The following is a 23,333-nucleotide window of genomic DNA, read 5'->3' as shown; positions in this document are numbered from 1 at the left end:
CCTATAAGACTGGTTTTATATAAATTATATAAACTTGGGAAATAAGTTTAACCGTTCAGACTAAACTCTTAAAATCAAGAAGCAAGAATCAGACAATGTTTGTTTACCTCTCTAAGGTATTTTTCTAAGTTCCTCAAAAGTTGTTAGGTGCATCAGTTTACATATTTGATATTCAAAACCAAGTTATTGTAGCTCTTTCCACATTTTACTTGTGAAGTATCATTTTAGCATTTTTATTTTTGCCTTTTTATAACCTAATTTCCATTTACAAATAACTTTATCATATGAAATCTATCACTCATGAATCATATTTCTATGTGCACTTATAAATGTTACATCAGCATTTCAAACTAACCTTTCACATTATTGAAAGACTGCATATCATTATGAAATCAATAAATAATATGTTGCTCCTGGAGAACTTTTGAAAGTTATGCTCCTGCTTACGAGGAACTTTTTTACTTCTCAAATTGGCAGTAACTAAAACAAATTTTAGTTGTTGGTGAGGATGTAGTGAAAATGCCAGTCTCATTCTTATACACAGAATGTAAAAAAATTATTAGTATCTTTCTGGTGAGCCCTTTGGCCTTGTGTGAGTCTTTAAAATTGTCATATTCTTTGATCCATTAGTTGTATATCTAAGAATTTTTTGGGCAAAAGTGAGATGAGGATAAAGATTTATATAGAAAGATTTTTTGAAGCATTACTTATAATAGAGAAAATAGAAAATGCATATTATGATCAAGGATCCATTATAAAATATTAATAGTAAACCATTATATAAATCTAGGTTTAGTATTATCTCAATTCTGATGAAAAAATGCATGTATGAAAAAAGCCTAGGATAAAATGTTAACAGTAATTGTCTTCAGGTGTGGGATTATGGGTGATTTCTTCTTTATATTTTTATATATTCAAAAAATTTCCTGCAGTTAACATTTGTTATTTTTATAATTAGTAAAAATTAATGTGTTAAAATATTTTCTGAGCCTGCAATGCATGAGGTATGACTTTCAGAACTGAATAAACAATATAGGAACACCTGGTTAAGTATGATGAGATAAATAACATGCATTTCTCACTTTTTAAAAAGAGAGGAGGGCTTCCCTGGTGGCGCAGTGGTTGAGAGTCTGCCTGCCGATGCAGGGGACACGGATTTGTGCCCCGGTCTGGGAAGATCTCATATGCCACGGAGCGGCTGGGCCCGTGAGCCATGGCCACTGAGCCTGCGTGTCCGGAGCCTGTGCTCCGCAACGGGAGAGGCCATAGCAGTGAGAGCCCCGCGTACTGCAAAAAAAAAAAAGAGAGAGGAGATGTAAGCTTAAAACAGTTTCTGTCAATATTAACGAATCTATTAAACATTTAGCTCCATATGAACTAAGTGCGAGGCATTCAGTATGCTAAGTACTTGGGCATATAAAGATGGTACTGAAAGAACAAGAAGCTTTCTCTCATTTCTTCTGTAAAGTTTTCCATGGTTTCTCTGCTACATTAGGTTAGGTTCTCTTCTATCATTGTACTTACCATGATATACTGAAATTATCAGTTCATTTTTCTGTTTCTCCTAATAGCTTATCAGTTCCTTGAGGATAGGGGCCATATCTTTTTCATTGTGTATCCCAGTATCTAGTAATTTGTTGAATTAGCCTTGATGTGAATGTAAGAAGTGGTGATGCTTGAGGTGGATTTTGAAAAGTGAATGCCTATGATAAATCACTTTTAGTTTACTCTTAATGAAATCCTTTATTCCCCTATAATGATGGGTATATGAAGAGTTACTATACTGCAGCAGTTGTTAATTTTAATTGAGAATGTTTTCATTTTGCCTTTGTCAAACGTGACCTTGGTTTTAGCAGATAGTTCAGAGTTGGTCAGTAAAATGAACTTAACTTTCCGTTTATCTTTTAAAGGTAAGATTTGGTCATAAAGTGATTTTAAAGTCTAGGTGAGGGCGGGGGGGAGTTCAGTTCACAGGGATGAGGATGAGAGATGATAGTGAATTTTTTTAAATTGAATCAGATGTTCACCCTGACACTAAAACCAGAAAAAGATATCACAAAAAAAGAAAATTATAGACCAGTATCACTGATGAACATAGATGTAAAAATCCTGAACAAAATAGTAGCAAACAGAATCCAACAGCACATTAAAAGGATCATACACCATGATCAAGTGGGATTTATCCCAGGGATGCAAGGATTCTTCAATATATTCAAATCGATCAATGTGATACACCACATTAACAAATTGAAGAATAAAAACCATATCATCATCTCAATAGATGCAGAAAAAACTTATGACAAAATTCAACTCCCATTTATGATAAAAAAAACACTCCAGAAAATGGGCACAGAGGGTATGTACCTCAACATAATAAAGGCCATATATGACAAACCCACAGCAAGCATCATACTTAACGGTGAAAAACTGAAAGCGTTTCCACTAAGATCAGGAACAAGACAAGGATGTCCACTCTCGCCACTGTTATTCAACATAGTTTTGGAAGTCCTAGCCACAGCAGTCAGAGAAGAAAAAGAAATAAAAGGAATACAAATTGGAAAAGAAGAAGTAAAACTGTCACTGTTTGCTGATAACATGATACTATACATAGAAAATCCTAAACATGCCACCAGAAAACTAATAGATAAAATCAATGAATTTGGTAAGGTTGCAGGATACAAAATTAATACACAGAAATCTCTGGTATGCCTATACACCAACAATGAAAAATCAGAAAGAGAAATTAAGGAAACACTCCCATTTACCATTACAACCAAAAGAATAAAATACCTAGGAGTAAACCTGCCTAAGGAGGCAAGAGACTTGTACTCAGAAAACTATAGAACACTGATGAAAGAAATCAAAGATGACATAAACAGATGGAGAAATATACCATGTTCTTGGATTGGAAGAATCAATATTGTGAAAATGACTATATGACCCAAAGCAATCTACAGATTTAGTGCAATCCCTATCAAACTACCAATGGCATTCTTCACAGAATTAGAACAAAAAATTTTACAATTCGTATGGAAACACAAAAGACCCCGAATAGCCAAAGCAATCTTGAGAAAGAAAAACGGACTTGGAGGAATCAGGCTCCCCGACTTCAAACTATACCACAAAGCTACAGTAATCAGGACAGTATGACAGTGGCCCAAAACCAGAAATACAGATCAGTGGTACAAGATAGAATGCCCAGAGATAAACCCACTCACATGTGGGCACCTAATTTACTACAAAGGAGGCAAGAACATACAGTGGAGAAAAGGCAGCCTCTTCAATAAGTGGTGCTGGAAAACTGGACAGCTACATGTAAAAGAAGGAAATTAGAACACTCCCTAACACCATACACAAAAATAAACTCCAAATGGATTAAAGACTTAAATGTAAGGCCAGACACTATAAAACTCTTAGAGGAAAACACAGGAAAAACATGCTTTGACATAAATCACAGCAAGATCTTTTCTGACCCACCTCCTAGAGTAATGGAAATAAAAACAAAAATAAACAGATGAGACTTAATTAAACTTTAAAGCTTTTGCACAGCAAAGGAAACCATAAACAAGACAAAAAGACAACCCTCAGAATAGGAGAAAATATTTGCAAATGAAACAACAGACAAAGGATTACTCCCCAAAATATACAAACAGCTCATGGAGCTCAATATCAAAAAACCAAACAATCCAGTTAAAAAATCGGCAGAAGACCTAAATAGACATTTCACCAAGGCAGACATACAGATGGCCAAGAGGCACATGAAAATATGCTCAACATCACTAATTATTAGAGAAATGCAAATCAAAACTACAATGAGGTATCACCTCATGCCGGTCAGAATGGCCATTATCAAAAAATCTAGAAACAATAAATGCTGGAAAGGGTGTGGTGAAAAGGGAACTCTCTTGCACTGTTGTGGGAATGTAAATTGATATAGCCACTATGGAGAACAGTACGGAGGTTCCTTAAAAAACTAAAAATAGAACTACCATATGACCCAGCAATCCCACTACTGGGCATATACCCTGAGAAAACCATAATTCAAAAAGAGACATGCACCCCAATGTTCACTGCAGCACTATTTACAATAGCCAGGACATGGAAGCAACCTAAATGTCCATCGACAGATAAATGGATAAAGAAGATGTGGCACATATATACAATGGAGTATTACTCAGCCATAAAAAGAAACAAAATTGAGTTATTTGTAGTAAGATGGATGGACCTAGAGTCTGTCATACAGAGTGAAGAAAGTCAGAAAGAGAAAGAACAAATATCATATGCTAACGCATATATATGGAATCTAAAAAAAAATGGTACTGATGAACCTAGTTGCAGGGCAGGAATAAAAAGGTAGACATAGAAAATGGACTTGAGGACATGGGGTGGGAGGGCGAAGCTGGGGCAAAGTGAGAGTAGTGTCGACATATATACACTACCGATATAAAATAGTTGGCTGTTGGGAAGCAGCAGCATAGCACAGGGAGATAGGCTCAGTGCTTTGCGATGACCTACAGGGGTGGGATAGGGAGGATGGGAGGGAGGCTCAAGAGGGAGGGGATGTGGGGACACGTGTGTGCATATGGCTGATTCGCTTTGTTGTGCAATGCAAACTAACACAGTATTGTGAAGCAATTATACTCCAATAAAGATCTATTAAAAAATTTAAAAGAAAAGTAATGAAGCTATCAGTGAAGAAAAACAAAATTTGAATCAGGTGTTAAGGTTTCCTTTGCTTAGATGTCCAAATAATCAGAATGTTGTTGCTTTTACTTCAAAGTGAGTTGGAACAACATGTCGAACATGCAAACACATGAAGCTCTTAAAAAGTATTGCAGAGGGACTTCCCTGGTGGTCCAGTGGTTAAGACTCTGCGCCCCCAAGGCAGGGGGCCCGGGTTCGATCTCTGGTCAAGGAACTAGATTCCACATGCTGCAACTGAGAGCCCACATGCTGCAACTAAAAGATCGCGCACACGGCAACGAAGGTCCTGCTTGGGGCGACTAAGACCTGGTGCCGCCAAATAAATAAATAAATAAATATTTTAAAAAGTATGGCAGAAAGCAATTTAGACCTAACATGTACTCTCTAGCCCCAAATTACTCACAGATTATATCCCCAAAGTTCAATTTTAAGTTGATCTGGTTTTTAGTGTCACAGGGTAATTTTATAACAATAATGCTATATATAGTCCAATGGTTTTCAACCAGAGGCATTTTTGGCCCCCCAGAGCACATTTGGCAGTGACCTGGAGACATTTTTGGTTGTAAAAACTTGGTGATTGTAGGTGGGGTGCTATTAACTTCTAATGAGTTGAAGCTAAGGATGTTGCTAAACATCCTATAATGCACGGGATAGCTCCCAGCCCCCTGCCTCCAACCCAACAAGGAATTATCTGGCCCAAAATGTCAGTAGTGCTGATGTTGAGAAACCCTGTCTAGACAATGGTCAAGTTCCCAGGCCACTCTAAAAATCTTTATTTAACCCAAAACAGGGCTTATAACCCATAACTGAAACTTAGTGCTAATGGTATCATTTCATTTGTCACTTAAAATTACTTTGTCTCCATAGAAAAATTCTTCTTAAATATCAACTTGAGATAATGAGAAGACAGCTTTCCTTACTGGGAACAAAGTGCAGTTGCTCCCATGGTGTGGAGACTCCAATTTCAGTGCCTCTGTCTGTTCTCCCTAGCTTTTCATATGTGTTACTCTTTTGAGAGTCTATAGGATAAGGATTGCCTATCATTTCAGTGTTATGTTTAGAAGGTAGTTTTAGACCCTTTAAAACTTGAAAATGTTTAATCAGTATATCAAGTTATTCAACAAATATTCATTTAGAAATAAGTATTAATATAATGAGTATTCAGACTTTTAAGTACCCTATAACCATATTCACTTTGATTTTATTAATAGGGTCAGGAGCAGGTCTGGGGAAAATAATCCAGAGGTTTCCACAGAAGGACTGGGATGATACACCTTTTCCCCAGGGAGTTGAACTGGTAAGTTGGTATTGTTTTATTATACTTTTATAATGATATTTTTCTTTTCATGTTTCATTTATGGTTATATTTATGTTGCAGTTACTTTTAAATAATTTGGTGATTTAACTGTAACACATTATTAGAAATAATCGCCCTAATACAGTAAACTTTGAATATACTGATTCTGAAATGTCTGTTTTGCTGTTCTTTTTCCTGTTTAATCTTCTCTTTAATATTAAAGATGAAACAGATGATTTTTATATACCTGGAAGCTGAAAAATTCCTCTGATTCTTTTAGTCAAAATCTTAGCCTAGTAGCTTCAGTGATAGTGTGTCACTAATCAAATATTATATTTTTTTCTGAAAATTTCTAGGTTGTTGTTTTAGTGAAAACTAAACAAAAACACAGACAAACAAAACCAAAGGTTGGTTTAATAGTGACCAGTCATGGTTTGAGTTTGGCCTTGAAATCAAAATCTGAATTCTTTCTTTCCAGTTACAGAATTTGTATGTTGCTTTATAATAGTGCAATTCAGCTGCTTTATTTTTGTCAGCCATTTTAAAGGAATTTAATGGTTGAGCATAATTTGTGATGACCAGGACATTCTATCTGTTGGTGGATCTATGGTGGTAAAATGAGAGACTGAAAAGATGATCACTAAAGTATTTTTCAATATTACTATAAAGTTTAGAGAGTGCGTATATGTGTGTATGTATGTATGTTTGTGTATTCACTTATATTGTGTGTATGTTTACACACACACACATATATACATGAGCAGTGTTAATCAAAGCAGTTCTTGTTGAGTGATCATTTGGTATAATATGGCAATGAAGAGGAGACTGCCTGGGTTGAAATCCCACCTGTACGGTATGACTTCTGAAAAGTTATTTAATTTCTTGAACAGTCGTCTTCATCTATAAAATGAGGATAATGATAATACTAATCTCATAGGGTTGCTGCAAAGGTAAAATGGGAAAAATATAAATAAAATGCTTAGAACAGTATCTTCCATAAAGTTAAGTGCTCAATAAATGAGGTGGCTTGTTAATGTTATTATTGTTACTGTCATTGTTGCTGTTTGTTTGACATATTGCAGCACCTCCCCCAGAGGAAGAATTGTTCATTCTCTTGTTAGCCTGGATCAGAAATATTTATTAGGAATAAAACTGATGTTAAAAATTATGAATTTTCTTGTCCTAGCAAATGACTGTCCATCTCTGCCTTGCTGAGGATAAAAGGTACATTTCTAAATGCTTAATTTTGATTGTTAAACCCAGTTTTGTAAAGAAGGCTGTGGGTTCTGTAGACACACAGAGAGGGTAAATCTTGAGTTCAGGATTAAAACTGGGGAAAGAATGTGAGGATCTTTGAGATAATAGAAAATACATAGTGGTCTCTGCCCCCAGTTCCTTGCACAGAGCTTCTGAAGTCCGTCTGATTTCCTAAGTGATATGAGCGTCTTTGATCCCGGTTCCTGACACAGGGTTCCTGAAACCTTTGTAAGTTCCTGGGTGATATGAATGTCTTTTGTTCTAATGAGGCAACTCTGGGTGGGCTCCTGGATGGCTCCTGGATGGGGGCTGGTCACTGGAAAGACCAAGCCATGATTAGAAGCTTGGAATTTTCAGCCCCATCTACTATTCTCTTGAAAAGGGAGAAGGGCTGAAAATGGAATTAATGATTGATAATGCCTACGTGATGACATCACCATAAAAATCCCCAAAGTTGGGATTCGGAGAGCTTCCAGGTTGGTGAAACATGCACCTACTGGGAGGGTGATGCACCCCAACTGTACAGAGAGAGAAATTCATATGCTTGGGACCCTCCCAGACCTCACTCTATGTATCTCTTCATCTGGCTGTTCATCTGTATTCCTTATCATATTCTTTAATAAACTGGATAATGTAAGTAAAATGTTTTCCCGAGCTCTATGAGCCACTTGAGTAAATTAATTGAATCCAAAGGGATGGAGGTCACGGGAACCTCCGATTTATAGCCAAGTCGTACAGAAGTTGTACTACTGTACAACCTACTTGCGATTGATATCTGAAGTGGGGGTCAGTCTTGTGGGACTGAGCCCTTAACCTTAATCAGTGAGTTAAATTGTAAAATTGTAGGACACCCAGCAGGTGTCGTGGATAATTGCTTGTTTTGGGGAAAAAAAAAACCCACACTGGGTGACTAGAAGTGTCAGAAGTCAAGTGTTCTGGGTAAGGTAAAAGTTACCACACAGATGGAAGAGAAAAGTAGGTTTTTAAGGGAGCCCTTGTATTCCTTTCTCTTCTCTTCCACATGCCTGTAAATAGTAGTAATTGGTCTTATGGTGTGGATAACTGGTGTTTGTACTATTAAAGCTTTTAAACTCTGCTTCACTGTCCTTTTTAGTAATGATTGAAAGGGGAACATTTTGGTACTGGAGACATTATAGAAATTTTTGTGAGTTCCTACCTCTCCTCACATCAATGTGTGGATGGATATAAACTACATCAGTTTGACAATATGAACAGTGAACCACCTTCATAAATTTCAAGAACAGCAGACATTATTGGGTCAGAGAGAGATCATGATTTGACTCTAGCTATTTAGCTATCACTGAGAAGGAATAATTTTTGTATTTTGAAAGCTAAGGCATAGATACTGTGATGCCTCTGATATTTCTCCAGTAGTGATGGAGAGACACATGTTGATTTTAATACTTAGTAAATGGATATTTTTTCTTTGTGTGACAGACACTCCCATGTTCAAGTGCTGTCAGTGTCTCTCCAATAACAAGTAGAGCTGTGTGCTGCTGGATTGGTGAAACCGAGGTGTTAAGAGGTAGCATAACTTTTCCTCACCTAAGATTTTCCTAGATGACATCTTGGCTGATTCTTTGTGAAGCACTTCAAGATTTTGGGAGCCAGATTAATATTTAAAGAATATTTGATGTGCTGGATTACATTGGGAATTTTTTCTTTTATTTTTTTCGTAATTGATAGCAATTCTCATCTTCTAATGTCTGTTGTGCTTTGTCAGGTACAGAATAAATTTGTTTATCTAACAAAGCCCATTTTTATTTTTTATTTAAAAATTTTTTAAATTTAATTTTATTTTTTTATCTTTTGGCTGCGCTGTGTGGCACGTGGGATCTTAGCTCCCCGACCAGGGATGGAACCCGTGCCCCTGCAGTGGAAGTGCAGAGTCTTATCCACTGGACTGCCAGGGAGGTCCCCAAAGCCCATTTTTAAAACATAATAGAACATTAACTGTTAAATTTTTGTTGTCTTATTATTTATGGCTTTGTGCTTTACTTTATATGTTAGGGAGGTGCAACTATTCTGCATATTAACAGCAATAACTCGAATAACTGTGATATACTGTGTAATCTAGAGCAACTCCTGCAACTTCAAGACCAGAGATAGGCTTAATAAAATTTTAGTCTAATTGAAGGTGATTTGGCTCAGAGCCTAGGTGGTTTTTTGATTCCAAGGTGGTAGAGACCCTTTTGTGATGATTTACATGGAAAAACATCTTACCCTACCAAGGTGGTAGTAGCGGAACAAGTTTTTAGCATGTAACATTAATGTTAATATTTAACAGTTACATACAATTCACAGACTGTGATGAACTCACAAATTAGATGATTAGAGGTAGTATGTCTAATTTAAAGATAGGTAAATTGAGGATTAGGAAGTTTAAACGGTTTCACTAAGGTCTAGCAGCTCAGATGCAGCAGAGCTAGCATTCAAACCCAGGTTTTTTGACTCTTAGTCTCAGGCAAGATCTGAGAGTATTCTGAGAGTATTCTCAGAGTGACACTTTAAGCTATGGTTAGCATTTGGACTTTAATGTAAATGCAAGATCTGAAAACAGGATTCTATAATTTGGAAGAACTGAGGTTCAGAAATGTTAAAAGCATGCTGTGTTAAAAGAATGCTGTGTTGCCTCTTCAATAAGTGCTGCTGGGAAAACCGGACAGCTACATGTAAAAAATGAAGTAAGAACACTCCCTAACACCATACACAAAAATAAACTCAAATGGATCAAAGACCTAAATGTAAGGCCAGACACTATAAAACTCTTAGAGGAGAACATAGGCAGAACACTCTATGACATAAATCACAGCAAGATCCTTTTTGACCCACCTCCTAGAGAAATGGAAATAAAAACAAAAATAAACAAATGGGACCTAATGAAACTTAAAAGCTTTTGCCCAGCAAAGGAAACCATAAACAAGACCAAAAGACAACCCTCAGAATGGGAGAAAATATTTGCAATGAAGCAACTGACAAAGAATTAATCTCCAAAATGTACAAGCAGCTCATGCAGCTCAATATCAAAAAAAACAAACAACCCAATCTAAAAATGGGCAGAAGACCTAAATAGACATTTCTCCAAAGAAGATATACAGATTGCCAACAAACACGTGAAAGAATGCTCAACATCACTAATCATTAGAGAAATGCAAATCAAAACTACAGTGAGGTATCACCTCATACCAGTCAGAATGGCCATCATCAAAAAATCTACAAACAGGGCTTCCCTGGTGGCGCAGTGGTTGGGAGTCTGCCTGCCGATGCAGGGGGCGCGGGTTCGCGCCCCGGTCCAGGAGGATCCCATGTGCCGCGGAGCAGCTGGGCCCGTGAGCCATGGCCGCTGGGCCTGCGCATCCAGAGCCTGTGCTCTGTAGCGGGAGGGGCCACAACGGTGAGAGACCCATGTACTGCAAAAAAAAAAAAAAAAAAAAAAAATCTACAAACAGTAAATGCTGGAGAGGGCGTGGAGAAAAGGGAACCCTCTTGCACTGTTGGTGGGAATGTAAATTGATATAGCCACTATGGAGAACAGTATGGAGGTTCCTTAAAAAACTAAAAATAGAACTACCATTCAACCCAGCAGTCCCACTACTGGGCATATACCCTGAGAAAACCATAATTCAAAAAGAGTCTTGTATCACAATGTTCATTGCAGCTCTATTTACAATAGCCAGGACATGGAAGCAACCTAAGTGTCCGTCGACAGATGAATGGATAAAGAAGATATGGCACATATATACAATGGAATATTATTCAGCCATAAAAAGAAATGAAATTGGGTTATTTGTAGTGAGGTGGATAGATCTAGAGTCTGTCATCCAGAGTGAAGTAAGTCAGAAAGAGAAAAACAAATACCGTATGCTAACACATATATATGGAATCTAAAAAAAAAAAAATTGGTTCTGAAGAACTTAGGGGCAGGACAGGAATAAAGGCGCAGATGTAGAGAATGGACTTGAGGACACAGGGAGGAGGAAGGGTAAGCTGGGACGAAGTGAGAGAGTGGCATGGACATATATACACTACCAAACGTAAAATAGATAGCTAGTGGGAAGCAGCCACATAGCACAGGGAGATCAGCTCGGCGTTTTGTGACCACCTAGAGGAGTGGGATAGGGAAGGTGGGAGGGAGATGCAAGAGGCACTGGATTTGGGGATATATGTATATGTATAGCTGATTCACTTTGTTATAAAGCAGAAACTAACACACCATTGTAAAGCAATTATACTCCAATAAAGATATTTAAAAAAAAAAAGAATGCTGTGTTATTAGAAACCAACTTCACTTATTTTTTCGGAGGATAAACCTGGATTCAGAGCATAGTATTAGACTTGAAATTATTTTCTGTTGCCATCTTTCTTGCCCACACAACAAGTATTTCATGTATTTAAATTCTAAATGAAAGGTATTGTAAACAGTGCTGCAATGAACATTGGGGTGCACGTATCCTTTCGAACCATGTTTTTCTCTGGATATATGCCCAAAAGCCAAGACATAGAAGCAACAGATGAATGGCTAAAGAGGATGTGTACATATATACCATGGAATATTACTCAGCCATTAAAAAGAATGAAATAATGCCATTTGCAGCAACATGGATGGACCTGGAGATTATCATACTAAGTGAAGTATTGGTAAATCAGACAAAGACAAATATCATATGATATCACTTCTATGGGGAACCTAAAAAAAATCTAAAAAAAAATGATACAAATGAACTTATATGAACAAAACAGAAACAGACTGACAGATTTAGAGAATGCACTTATGGTTACCTGGGGGAGGGATAGATTGGGAGTTTGGGATTGACATGTACACACTGCTATGTTTAAAGTAAAATTCCTTTCCATGAAAAAATAATAAATGAAAGGTAATTCTGTTCAGACTGAAGACTAAACTTTATGACTTGTGGGAAAGGATTTAAGGCATTCATTTGCTAATAAGTCAAATCCCAAATTTAATTTAGAGGATGCTGAATTTAGTCTTGCTGCTTTTGTGTAAAGAAATTGCCTTCTCTTTCTTTTCTTCTATTGAGAAATGCTGAACTTTAATTTGGATGGTTTTTAAAAATAAAAATATGAAAATAAGCTAAACCAAACATAATGACTGCTTTTCCAATTCTGGGATATTTTTATCTTTTTCTTGTGCCTTTTAGGCATACATGGAAACCACAGACAGTCATATAAATAAAGTTTCAGTTAATTTTAGAGACAATATTTCAAAGAAAATTTAAGAATTGTTTTGCAGAGGCATTCTATGGCTAACAATCTATTTCTGATTATGGGAAGAAATATTTTTATTGGCTTGGTTTTGGGCATCAACAAAATAGTATTGTTTAGGCACTAGCTCTTTTTAAAGATGCCCTGTCTCAGAAGTGAATTTTTATATATCATAATTCAGAAAACATGCCACAATCTTCACTAGGGAATGCCTGCACTGAGGCATTTGTAAATCTTTCTGATTTTTTTAGAAGACTAAAGTACTGTGATAAAAAATGTTGTGGCTTGAGTAAAAGAGGATTAACCGTGTCATTAGAATTTCTAAATTTGTGGTTCTTAAGATATTAGTTCATTTATTTAAGTTATAGACTAATGATTTGACTACCTTCAATATGAATGCAGTTTTCTGTAATTATAAGTATAGATTGGGGAGAAGAGGTAAAAAAAATCTTGTATTCAGCATTCTTCAGTTGTAACATAGGAGAAGTAGCCTTAGTATGGGATGCTATTTGAGGGCAGAGAAGTAAGTATAAGTATCATGTAATATTTTAATTCTTTAAGTTGTTTAGAATGCATTGAATACCGCAAATGGGCTAGCAGTTGTCCATCTGACCTAGATATAAATACTGTTTGGTCAGGAAACTGAGTGTAGAAAGGATGGAAGAGAATTTTCTCCCCTCTTTGTAGAGGAATATGCGTGAAAGGAGAATGAGAAAGGTAGTGAACATACTGGATGACAGAATCAGGGTTCACAAAGATTTTAAAAGGCTGGAGTTATGGGCCTTTTATATAAGAGGATTAAATATAATAGGTGAAAATGTAGATCCTGCATGTGAGTATAAAAAACTAGCTGTATAAGTAATATTTAAAATAAAGATAGGTCAGATACTTTCCCAGCCAGAGAGATTTGAGAAATATAAGAAGACAACTAAAAATAAAAAATATATAATTATAAATGAGACCTATGAAAGATACTGTAGGTAGCATCTAAAGCCTCTGTGGTGAGGTAGGGTGCTTGGTGATGAATTTAGTTTTAAAGCTGGTGTAAAGGATGTGTGGAAGAACTCTTGCTTTTGCATAGAGTTGAGGCTGAAAACAAGAACATTGCTATGAAGTATGAAGACATGGCTTTTTTAAATTTACTTTTTTATTGAAGTATAGTTGATGTACAGTGTTGTGTTAATTTCTGCTATACAGCAAAGTGACTCAGTTATACATATAAATACATTCTGTTTTATATTCCATTATGGTTTATCCCAGGATATTGAATATAGTTCCCTGTGCTATACAGTAGGACCTTGTTGTTTATCCATTCTATATGTAATAGTTTGCATCTACTAACTCCATACTCCCAGTCCATCACTCCCATACCCCGCCACCATGGCAACCACAAGTCTGTTCTCTGTGTCTGTGAGTCTGTTTCTGTTTCATAGGTTCATTTGTGCCATATTTTAGGTTACACATCTAAGTGATATCATATGGTATTTGTCTTTCTCTTTCTGACTTACTTCACTTAGTATGACAATCTCCAGTTGCATCCATGTTGCTGCAAATCGTATTATTTTGTTCTTTTTTATGACTGAGTAATATTCCATTGTATATATGTACCACATCTTCTTTATCCATTCCTCTGTCAATGGATATTTAGTTTGTTTCATGAAGACATGGCTTTTGAAACATACTAAGGACTACAAAAAGGACTTTTTAAAGTTATGTTCACAGCAAAGCAAGTGGATACAAATGGGGTTTAAGCTGGAAAGTGGTGGTTTGAGCTCACATTTTTGTTTCCTACTCCCGAAGACACAGTTGTCTCTTTGAAGTAATAAAACTGCATAGCAGGTAGGAACTCCATCCTGTAGATGGAGTCTAGAGGATGCATCTGAGATAGTGGATTCTCTCAACATCTCTGAGGTAGAAGCTAGTCAGTCTTGGTGTTATTCTTCTCACATTCCTTGATGCTTACTAAGGTGGTTTGTTATACTGTACTAGACTTTCAGTAGCTTACAATTCTGCTTATTTTACTAATGTATTGATAGCCTCAGTTATGCTAGAGAATCACCTACCCAGTCTCCATGGTCTGCTCTCAGAATCACCTCAGGAAAGGTTTTCTTACCATGTTGGGGTCCTGCTATCCCTAATGCTTTGACGCCGTAGTGAACTTCCTGAAGAAAATGTAGAACTACAGTACACAAGCCTGACCTACTACAAATTCATGTTGTTTGCAAACAGCCTGGCCCCGTTACCACACAGAATACTGCTACTGATCTCTCATGTAATTTCTGTCATATCACCACTATGGGTGGTTCTATACTTTTTAATGTCCAGTTCCTTGTTCTATTCTTCATTTTCCATTGATACCAAGTATTAACTTTAAAAAGTCTTTTCTTGAGTTTATCTCTTACCTATTATCCTGTTTCTTCTTCATTATAAAATGTTTCAAATGATTCTTCTTCATTTGCTGTCTCCATTTCTATAAGAGACTGGTGTGGTACTCTGGAAGCAATATGGGACCTGAAACTTTAAAATCTTAAGCAAAGTTAATTTTCTTTCTGATAATACTGCTTTTCCTACAGGACTGTTATCAGGTGATTGTCTATTAATATTTTAATAAACTATAATGTTATGATTTCTTGCTGTCCACTCGCATCTCTTACATCCATCTCACCCACATTTCAGAGGTTTATTCTGAAGTACAGTTTATGTCCTCTCCATTCTGGAATCACAAATTTGAAGTTTAGTAATATTTTCTGAATTCATTAAGGTAGTAAATACTAGATGTTATAATAGGTGAACCTTGAAGCCTTAGTGGCTAGAATGAAACAAGCTTTTTTCTTTTTACTTGCATAATCACTTACTTGATTAGTGGCAGTGGTGTAGACAGGAGTGTGGTTTGCTGTCTTCAAAGTGTGGTTCTCAGGGTCATCTTGGGCATCAACATTCAGTTGGCAGAGTAGTAAAAGAAAGCATGGAGGTGGGTTTTATGGGGTAGGCCTGGGAGGCTGTATACATCACTTCTATCCTGTTCCATTCATCAGAAATCAGTCATTTAATCACAGTTAACTGTAATGGGAGTTTGGCAAATAAAGCCTAGATGGCTGCCTAGGAGAAAAGTGAAACAGATTTAGTGAACAACTACCTTTCTTCTGCCACAGTGTTCTTGCTGAAATTCAAAGGTCTTTTCCCTTATCTTAATTCTCCTTGACCACTTTATTTTTTGACGTCATTAATTCAGTCTTTGTGGTAAAGTAAAAAATGAATACTGTATTTAGTTTTTGTCTCTGTTCCTGGCACAAAGTTCCTGAAATCTTTGGAATTTACTGTCTTTTGTATGTTAATGAGATGGCTTATGAATTTAGGGAACCCTAGGCAGCTTCAGGAAGGGGACTGATGTGCCACAGGAACCAACCATGTGGTTAGAGGGTTGGAAATTTCAGCCCCACTGGGGAGGGGAGAGGGACTGGAGATTGAGTTCAATCACCAATGACCAATGAGCTAGTCAATCATGCTTACCTAATGAAGCTTCCATAAAAACCCCTAGATGAAGGGATGTAGAGATCTTCCAAGTTGGTGAACACATCTATGTGCTGGGAAGGCAGTGTGCTTGGAGAAGGTGTGGAGGCTCTGTGTCACCCCCTCCCTCCGTACCTTGACTTGAATATCTCTTCTATTTGGCTCTTTTTGAGTTATATACTTTACAGTAAACTGGTAAGTGTAGGTAAAGTGTTTTCCTGAGTTCAGTGAGCTGTCCTAGTGAATTATTGAACCTGAGGGGGACAGTCATGTGAGCCCCTGAATTTTTCGTCTGCAGGCAGAAGTGTGGATAACTTGGTCATCCCTTTTGCAGCTGGCATCTGAAGTGAGGGCAGTCTTGTGGGGCAGAGCCCTGACCCCTTGATTGTGGGGTCTGCACTGACTCTGGGAAGTTAGTGTCATAAATGAATTGAATTGTTGGACACCCAGTTGGTATTGGGAAAAAACACATACTTGGTGTCAGAGAAAATACAACAGTCTTCATCATGCTAATTTTCTCTTAATGTCAGTTAATTCTCTTCCATTTTTCCCTATTTTTGTTTTATTTTGTTTTTGTGGCCCCCTTACTACAGACTTTCTGTAAGATTCAGTTTTCATTTTTTGGGTATTTTGTTTTCTCTGGGAAGTGATAATATCACTATTCTGTCAGTCTTTTGTAGTTGAATCCTAGTCATGCCTTTGATTATTGTTTTCTGCAATCCTGTAATCTAAGTGTATAGCGTACACGTCTCAGACAGAGCTAAGCCATATTTTGGTATCTCTTTCTAATACCGGACTTCTAATGTGGGGTGGGCTCTGGTAACAAATAGCCTTGGAAGGTTAATCAAAGTTAGTTCTTGCCTTATTTCACTTGTAGCAATTTGTCCTATAGCAGAACTGACACTTGGATAAATAATATATATTATTCAAACCAGATTGCTTTTGAGAGTGAAAGGTAGTGAATCGGAAAACATGCATCCTGAACAAATTGATTTTTATGGTTACTTATACATATGCATGTGTAAAGTTATTCATGGCAAAAAATTGGAAACTACCTAAATGTCCATCAGTAGGCGACTGATTGAATTAGTGGTGCCACAGTCATTCATCAGAATATAATGCAACTGTTAAAAAGTATGAGATAGAAGATGGCCAACAAGCAGATGAAAAGATGCTAATGTCACTAACCATTAGGGAAACACAAATCAAAACAACAGTGATGGGCTTCCCTGGTGGCGCCGTGGTTGAGAGTCCACCTGCCTATTCAGGGGACACGGGTTTGTGCCCCGGTCCGGGAAGATCCCACATGCCACGGAGTGGCTGGGCCGGTGAGCCATGGCCTCTGGGCCTGCGCGTCTGGAGCCTGTGCTCTGCAACGGGAGAGGCCACAACAGTGAGAGACCCGTGTACCACAAAATCAAAAAACAAAAAACAGTGAGATACCACTTCACACCTATTACAATGACTAATATAAAACACAAAGTGCTGGCAAAGATGTGGAGAAATTACAGTCCTTGTATACTGTTGGTAGGAATGTAAAATGGTACAGCTACCCTGGAAAATGATAGGGCGGTTCCTCAAAAAATTGAGAACAGAATTACTGTATGGTCCAGCAATTTCACTTCTGGGTATATACCCAAAAGAACTGAAAGCAGGGACTCAAATAGATTTTTGTGTTCACACGTTCATAGTGGCATTATTCACAGCCAAAAGCAATCCAAGTATCCACTGACAGATAAGTGGATAAACAAAATGTGGTATATACATACAATGAAATATTATTCAGCCTTAAAAATGAAGGAGATTCTGACACGTGCTACAACATGGATGAACCTTGAGGACATTATGCTAAGTCTATGGGTATAGATTTTCAGTTTTGCAAGATGAAAAGTGTTCTGGAGAGTGATTGCAGGACAATATGAATGTACTTGACACTACTGAACTGCACATTTAAAAATGGTTAAGATGATAAATTTTATGTTATGTATATTTTACTACTATTAAAAACTTTTAAGAAAAATATGACCTAGAGCTTTATTCAGGGACGTTATCTCTAAGACACATTGTATAGCAAGTAGCCAAAGCAATTTGGAGAAGAAAGAACAAAGTTGGAGGACTTGTACTACCTGGTTTCAAGGCATACTGTAGAGCTCAGTATTCGTATGTGGTATTGGCTTAAGGATTGTCTTTTGTAGATCCATGCTACAGTCTAGAAGCAAACACACACATTATGGTAAATATATATTCAATAAAGTTGCCAAGGTAATTCAGTTGTGAAAAAGATAGGGTTTTCAACAAATGGTGCTGAAACAACTGAATGTCCATTTGGGAAAAAAAAGATAGCCTTGACCCTGCCTCACACCCTACAGAAAAATTAATTTGAAGTAGATCATAGACTAAATGTAAAGGCTAAAAGTATAAAGGTTTTTAAAGGAAAACTTAGGAGAACATCTTTGCAACCTTTAGTTAAGCAGAGACTTTAAATAGAACACCAAAAGCATGAATGAATAAAGTTTACCTGGAATGCTTGAAAACTCTTGAAAAATAGTGTATCATCATGCAGAAAAGGTGGACAGTCGGATAATAAGAAGTCCCATTTTGTTTCATAGATTTCACTTCGATCTACAGAATCTCTGAATCCTACTTGGACCTTCTGTTTCTGGCTATTTACCTTTAGTGAGGAGGAGGAGACTGGAAGAAGTGAGGGGACATAGGAGATTCTAGCAGCAATTCGCCTAGGGTCTCAGAGCAAAGTTTTCTCAGGTATTATCTATTCTACTGAGCCAGGTTTTCTTTGTCAAGCCAGAATTTTGGATATATTCAAATTTGTGGGGCGACTTTTACAAATAGAACTTCTTTATCAAAATTTTAATTGCTATAGATGGTAGCCAACTTTAGATATAAAAACATTACTATATGTGAAAGACTTTGTGATATGGAGGAAAGAATATTGAACTCTGGGATTTTATTTATCTGTCTGTATCAGTATATATACCTATATATATAGATATATAATTTGATTAAAAAAGGCAACAGCTATTAAGAGAATATCAACTCTCTAGGTCATATAATCTATTTTCAATGGTATATAAGGAATGATATTTTGATACTATCCATCCCCCCACACCCCAGTTCTTGTTCTAATCAAGTTCTTTGGTGATCCAGACATACTATTTACTGCATGAAATATGTTCACATCTTTTTTCTTGAGTTTGTATTGTGCTTTGAGTATTCATGTGGAACTTACCCTGCTATGGATATGGTCATTTTTCTTATAACTTAACAAATGTGTCAGTTTTAAAAAATGAAGTATTTGGTGGCCTCTAGTGGTACTTATGTGTCTTTTTATAAAAAGTCACTAATATCACCAATGTACAAAATTTTAGGTGGAGATTTACTAAATCTTACTAAAACTTACTGAAGAAAAGTTTTTTAATCTTTGAGAACTAAAAGTTTATTAATCAGTTATAAATCTATCAGTGATGTGGCTGTGTCTGTTATAGTAAATTTTATCCTTACTTTCAAGACATGCATTGAAATTTTATATATATATATGTGTGTGTGTATATATATGAGTGTGTGTGTATATGTGTATATATATGTGTGTGTGTGTAATATATGTCTTTTTTAAAAAATAAATTTATTTATTTATATATTTTTTATTTTTGCCTGCGTTGGGTCTTCGTTGCTGCGCATGAGCTTTCTCTAGTTGCAGTGAGCAGGGGCTCCTCTTCGTTGCGGTATGCAGGCTTCTCATTGCGGTGGCTTCTCTTGTTGCGGAGCACGAGCTCTAGGCACGCGGGCTTCAGTAGTTGTGGCGTGTGGGCTCAGTAGTTGTGGCTCGCAGGCTCTAGAGCACAGGCTCAGTAGTTGTGGCTCACGGGCTTAGTTGCTCCGCGGCATGTGGGATCTTCCCGGACCAGGGCTGGAACCCATGTCCCCTGCATTGGCAGGCGGATTCTTAACCACTTGCCACCAGGGAAGTCCCCTATATATACGTCTTTCTTCGAAGTATTTCTGTTTTGTACTTATGTCAGTAGTAGTTTACTATTGCATTGTACTGAAATGTGTCCATAAAGGGGGATGGTAGAATGATTTCTGACATCTCCTTAAATATAATAAAAGCTAAAAATAGGGACAATATTTCATAAGTTAATCATAAAGATAATCAATCCTTAGTAAAGTTTATTTCTTTAAACAGCTAATTCTAGCTAGCTTAAAGATACTTTAAGTTAGGCCAAGAATTATCCAGAATCTGAAATATATGTGGAAATTTCAATCATTTCATAAGTTGGGAAAATTTGTATAAATTCAAGCTTTGGAAAGCTAAAGAGAAAAGTGACAATTTTAGGTAAGTTGAATTTATTTTAAGTGCTGAAATTCATCTCCATTTTTAGATATTGAAATCCAGGTCATATAGCTACTTACTATTGGCTGAGATGATAACAAAAACCCCTGGTCTTTTGACTCTCTGCTAAAGCTTTTCTAAAACTAAACTAAAATACTCTATTCTTGTGTTAGATGAGATAAGCTAATTTTTTAAAAGTTTTTTTTTCTGCTTTAAAAAAAATTAACAAGATAAGTCTTATTTTAATTAGGAAGCTTTAACTGGCATTGGAAAGACATGAATAGAAAAATGTTAACTTTAAAACAATAAAATCAGAATGGTCTAATGATACAAATCTTTGGTAATTAAGAAGCCAGCAGTTTTTATTTCTTCCAAAGATGGACCATATTTACAAGAAACACACCGTAGTATGAGTGAACTCAGAATAACTTTGATTATGACAGCCTTAGTGTTCTAATGAAAAAGTTAGATTCTACTATTGGGTTCATAACTGACTGGAAGATCTCGTTAAGCCTAGTAAGATCTTCAGTATATTTCTCCAATTCAGTACTATGTACTTACTTTGGAAATAGGAATAAACTGCTATAAAACTTAAATGAGAAGTGCTATCAATTTATGAATTAATTGTGGTTTCCATTGTTTGTGGCTTCCATTGTTTGAGGTTTACTGGGCTCTTTCCTCAGTCAGTGACTGCTTTTCCTGAGACTTCTGAGCACTGATAAACAAGATGAGGTAGAATCTTGGATTCTGGTTAAATGTTTTTCTTTCTGGCAGGTCAGAGAGGTGGAAGAAGAGACATTTTCTTAGTTGAAAAGAGCCACAGGAAGGCTCCCTGCTCATAAGTAATATCGATATTTTCTATTTATTCCATCAGCTAGAAATTCTTTTAAACTGAATGTGGCTTCTTTAAAATTTCTGGAATATGCATTTCAATTTCACGTGAATATTTACTTATATTAATATTGTTCTATCTAGGTAATGCCTGTAATCTTATTTCACAGAACAGCCTGTTGTTGCCTCTTGGTGATGGTGACAACTTTAAGTAGAATGATGTGATGCTGCTGTTACTAAAAGTGAAGAATTGTTTCCTAAACATGAAAAAGGCGTAGAGGTAGAGTCCAGAAACTAATAACTTAGATATAGATCTCTGGTGATTTTTATCTTTATTTTATTAAATTAAAAAAATTTTTAAATTGAGGTATAGTTGACTTACAATATTATGTAAGTTTCAGGTATATAGCATAGTGAGTCACAATTTTTAAAGGTTATACTCCATTTATAGTTATTATAAAATATTGTCCCTGGGCTTCCCTGGTGGTGCAGTGGTTGAGAGTCCACCTGCCGATGCAGGGGACACAGGTTCATGCCCCGGTCCGGGAAGATCCCACATGCTGCGGAGTGGCTGGGCCTGTGAGCTATGGCTGCTGAGCCTGCGCATCCGGAGCCAGTGCTCCGCAACGGGAGAGGCCACAACAGTGAGAGGCCCGTGTACCGCGAAAAAAAAAATATATATATATATATATATTATATATGTATATATATATATATATGTTGGCCCTATTCCCTGTGCTGAACAATATATATTTGTAGCTTATTTATTTTATACACAGTAGTTTGTACCTCTTAATCCCTTACCCTTATCTTGTCCCTCTTTTTCTCCCCACTGGTTTGTTCTTTTTTTGTGAGTTTGTTTCTTTTTTGTTATATTCACTGGTTTGTCTTAGTTTTTAGATGCCACATATAAGTGATAACTTATAGTATTTGTCTTTCTCTGTCTGATGTATTTCACTAAGCGTAATACCTCCAAGTCCATCCATGTTGTTGCAAATGGCAAAATTTCATTCTTTTCAATGGCTAAGTAGTATTCCATGGTATATACACACCACATCTTCTTTATCCATTCATCTGTTGATGGACAGTTTAGTTGCTTCTATATCTTGGCAGTTGTAAATTGTGCTGCTATGGACATTGGGTGCATACATCTTTTTGAATTAGTGTTTTTGTTTTCTTTGGATATATACCCAGGAGTGGAATTGCTGGATCATATCTGGTGATTTTTAAAATAAAGATTATTAAAGTGCTAGCTTGTGAGTACTTACAAAAAACACTGTTTTGGTTTTTTTTTGTAGTTTGCTCACCTGTCCAGAATTTTGCTTTAAAATTTATAGCCATTTTGAAAATTTGGCTATGATTCAATGCCAGTTCATTCATTTAACAGATATTTATTGAACACTTACTATGTGTCAGTCACTGAGATGGGTGTTGATGATATTGCAGTGAACCAGATAAAATCCCTGTCTTCTTAGAACTTGTAGAGAATGGACTGACACTAACTATAATGAATAAGTAAATTATATGGTACTTGAGAAGTGATAAGTACTATTAAAAAATAAGAAAGTATTGGCAGGAATAGTATAGCCCATTAGTTTATAAGTAACCAAGGCAGCCAGTTACCTGTTGCTGCTTGCCAGATAGTCTAAGGAAAGCAAATGAGCTAGGTTAACTAGCTTTTAGAGTTCTGCATATTTTTGATTTTACAAAGCAAATTGTAACATACTTTAATCTCACCAAATTATTATAGAAAATATCTTTAATATGAAGTAGTGATGGATGTTAGTTTCTTGGATTAAAGTAGCCAAAAATTATTCAGACAGGTGAGTTGTACATGACTGTGGTTATAACTTTCTGTAATCAAATAGGTTACACATTTAGTGTACAATCTATTTGTATATGATACACTATTTTTAAAAATATTTGTATTCCATTCAAGGACAAAGAAAAGAGTAGACAGATGTATCACTCATTTGCAGTTTATCATTAAAGCAAGTTAGGCACAAGTAAAAAAAAATCTTACATATTTCTAAATTAATTCTGTAACTGAGCAGTTGCTTAACTGATACAGGACTTTTCAATTTGAGGCTTCTAAGGAAAAAATTATTCTATGTACTTTAAAAAAATATATTTGTTTTTTAA

General features: G+C 36.3%; 1 protein-coding gene across 7 annotated transcripts in view; it reads left to right on the top strand.

Moving 5' to 3' along the window:
- SBF2 (SET binding factor 2) overlaps positions 1 to 23,333 on the top strand; it is a 474,973-nt gene that overhangs the window by 78,488 nt on the left and 373,152 nt on the right. For all 7 annotated transcript variants that reach the window (XM_082626802.1, XM_082626803.1, XM_082626801.1 and 4 more), the window contains exon 2: positions 5,916 to 6,001. In XM_082626802.1, the coding sequence (XP_082482928.1) occupies positions 5,916 to 6,001 (86 nt within the window). The remainder of the gene's footprint in view (positions 1 to 5,915; positions 6,002 to 23,333) is intronic.

The sequence above is a fragment of the Mesoplodon mirus genome, assembly GCF_964341445.2.
Source record: "Mesoplodon mirus genome assembly, chromosome: 7".
Classification (NCBI taxonomy): Eukaryota; Metazoa; Chordata; class Mammalia; order Artiodactyla; family Ziphiidae; genus Mesoplodon; species Mesoplodon mirus.
Note: the sequence above shows the minus strand (reverse complement) of the source record. Positions and strands in the feature narration are given on the sequence as shown.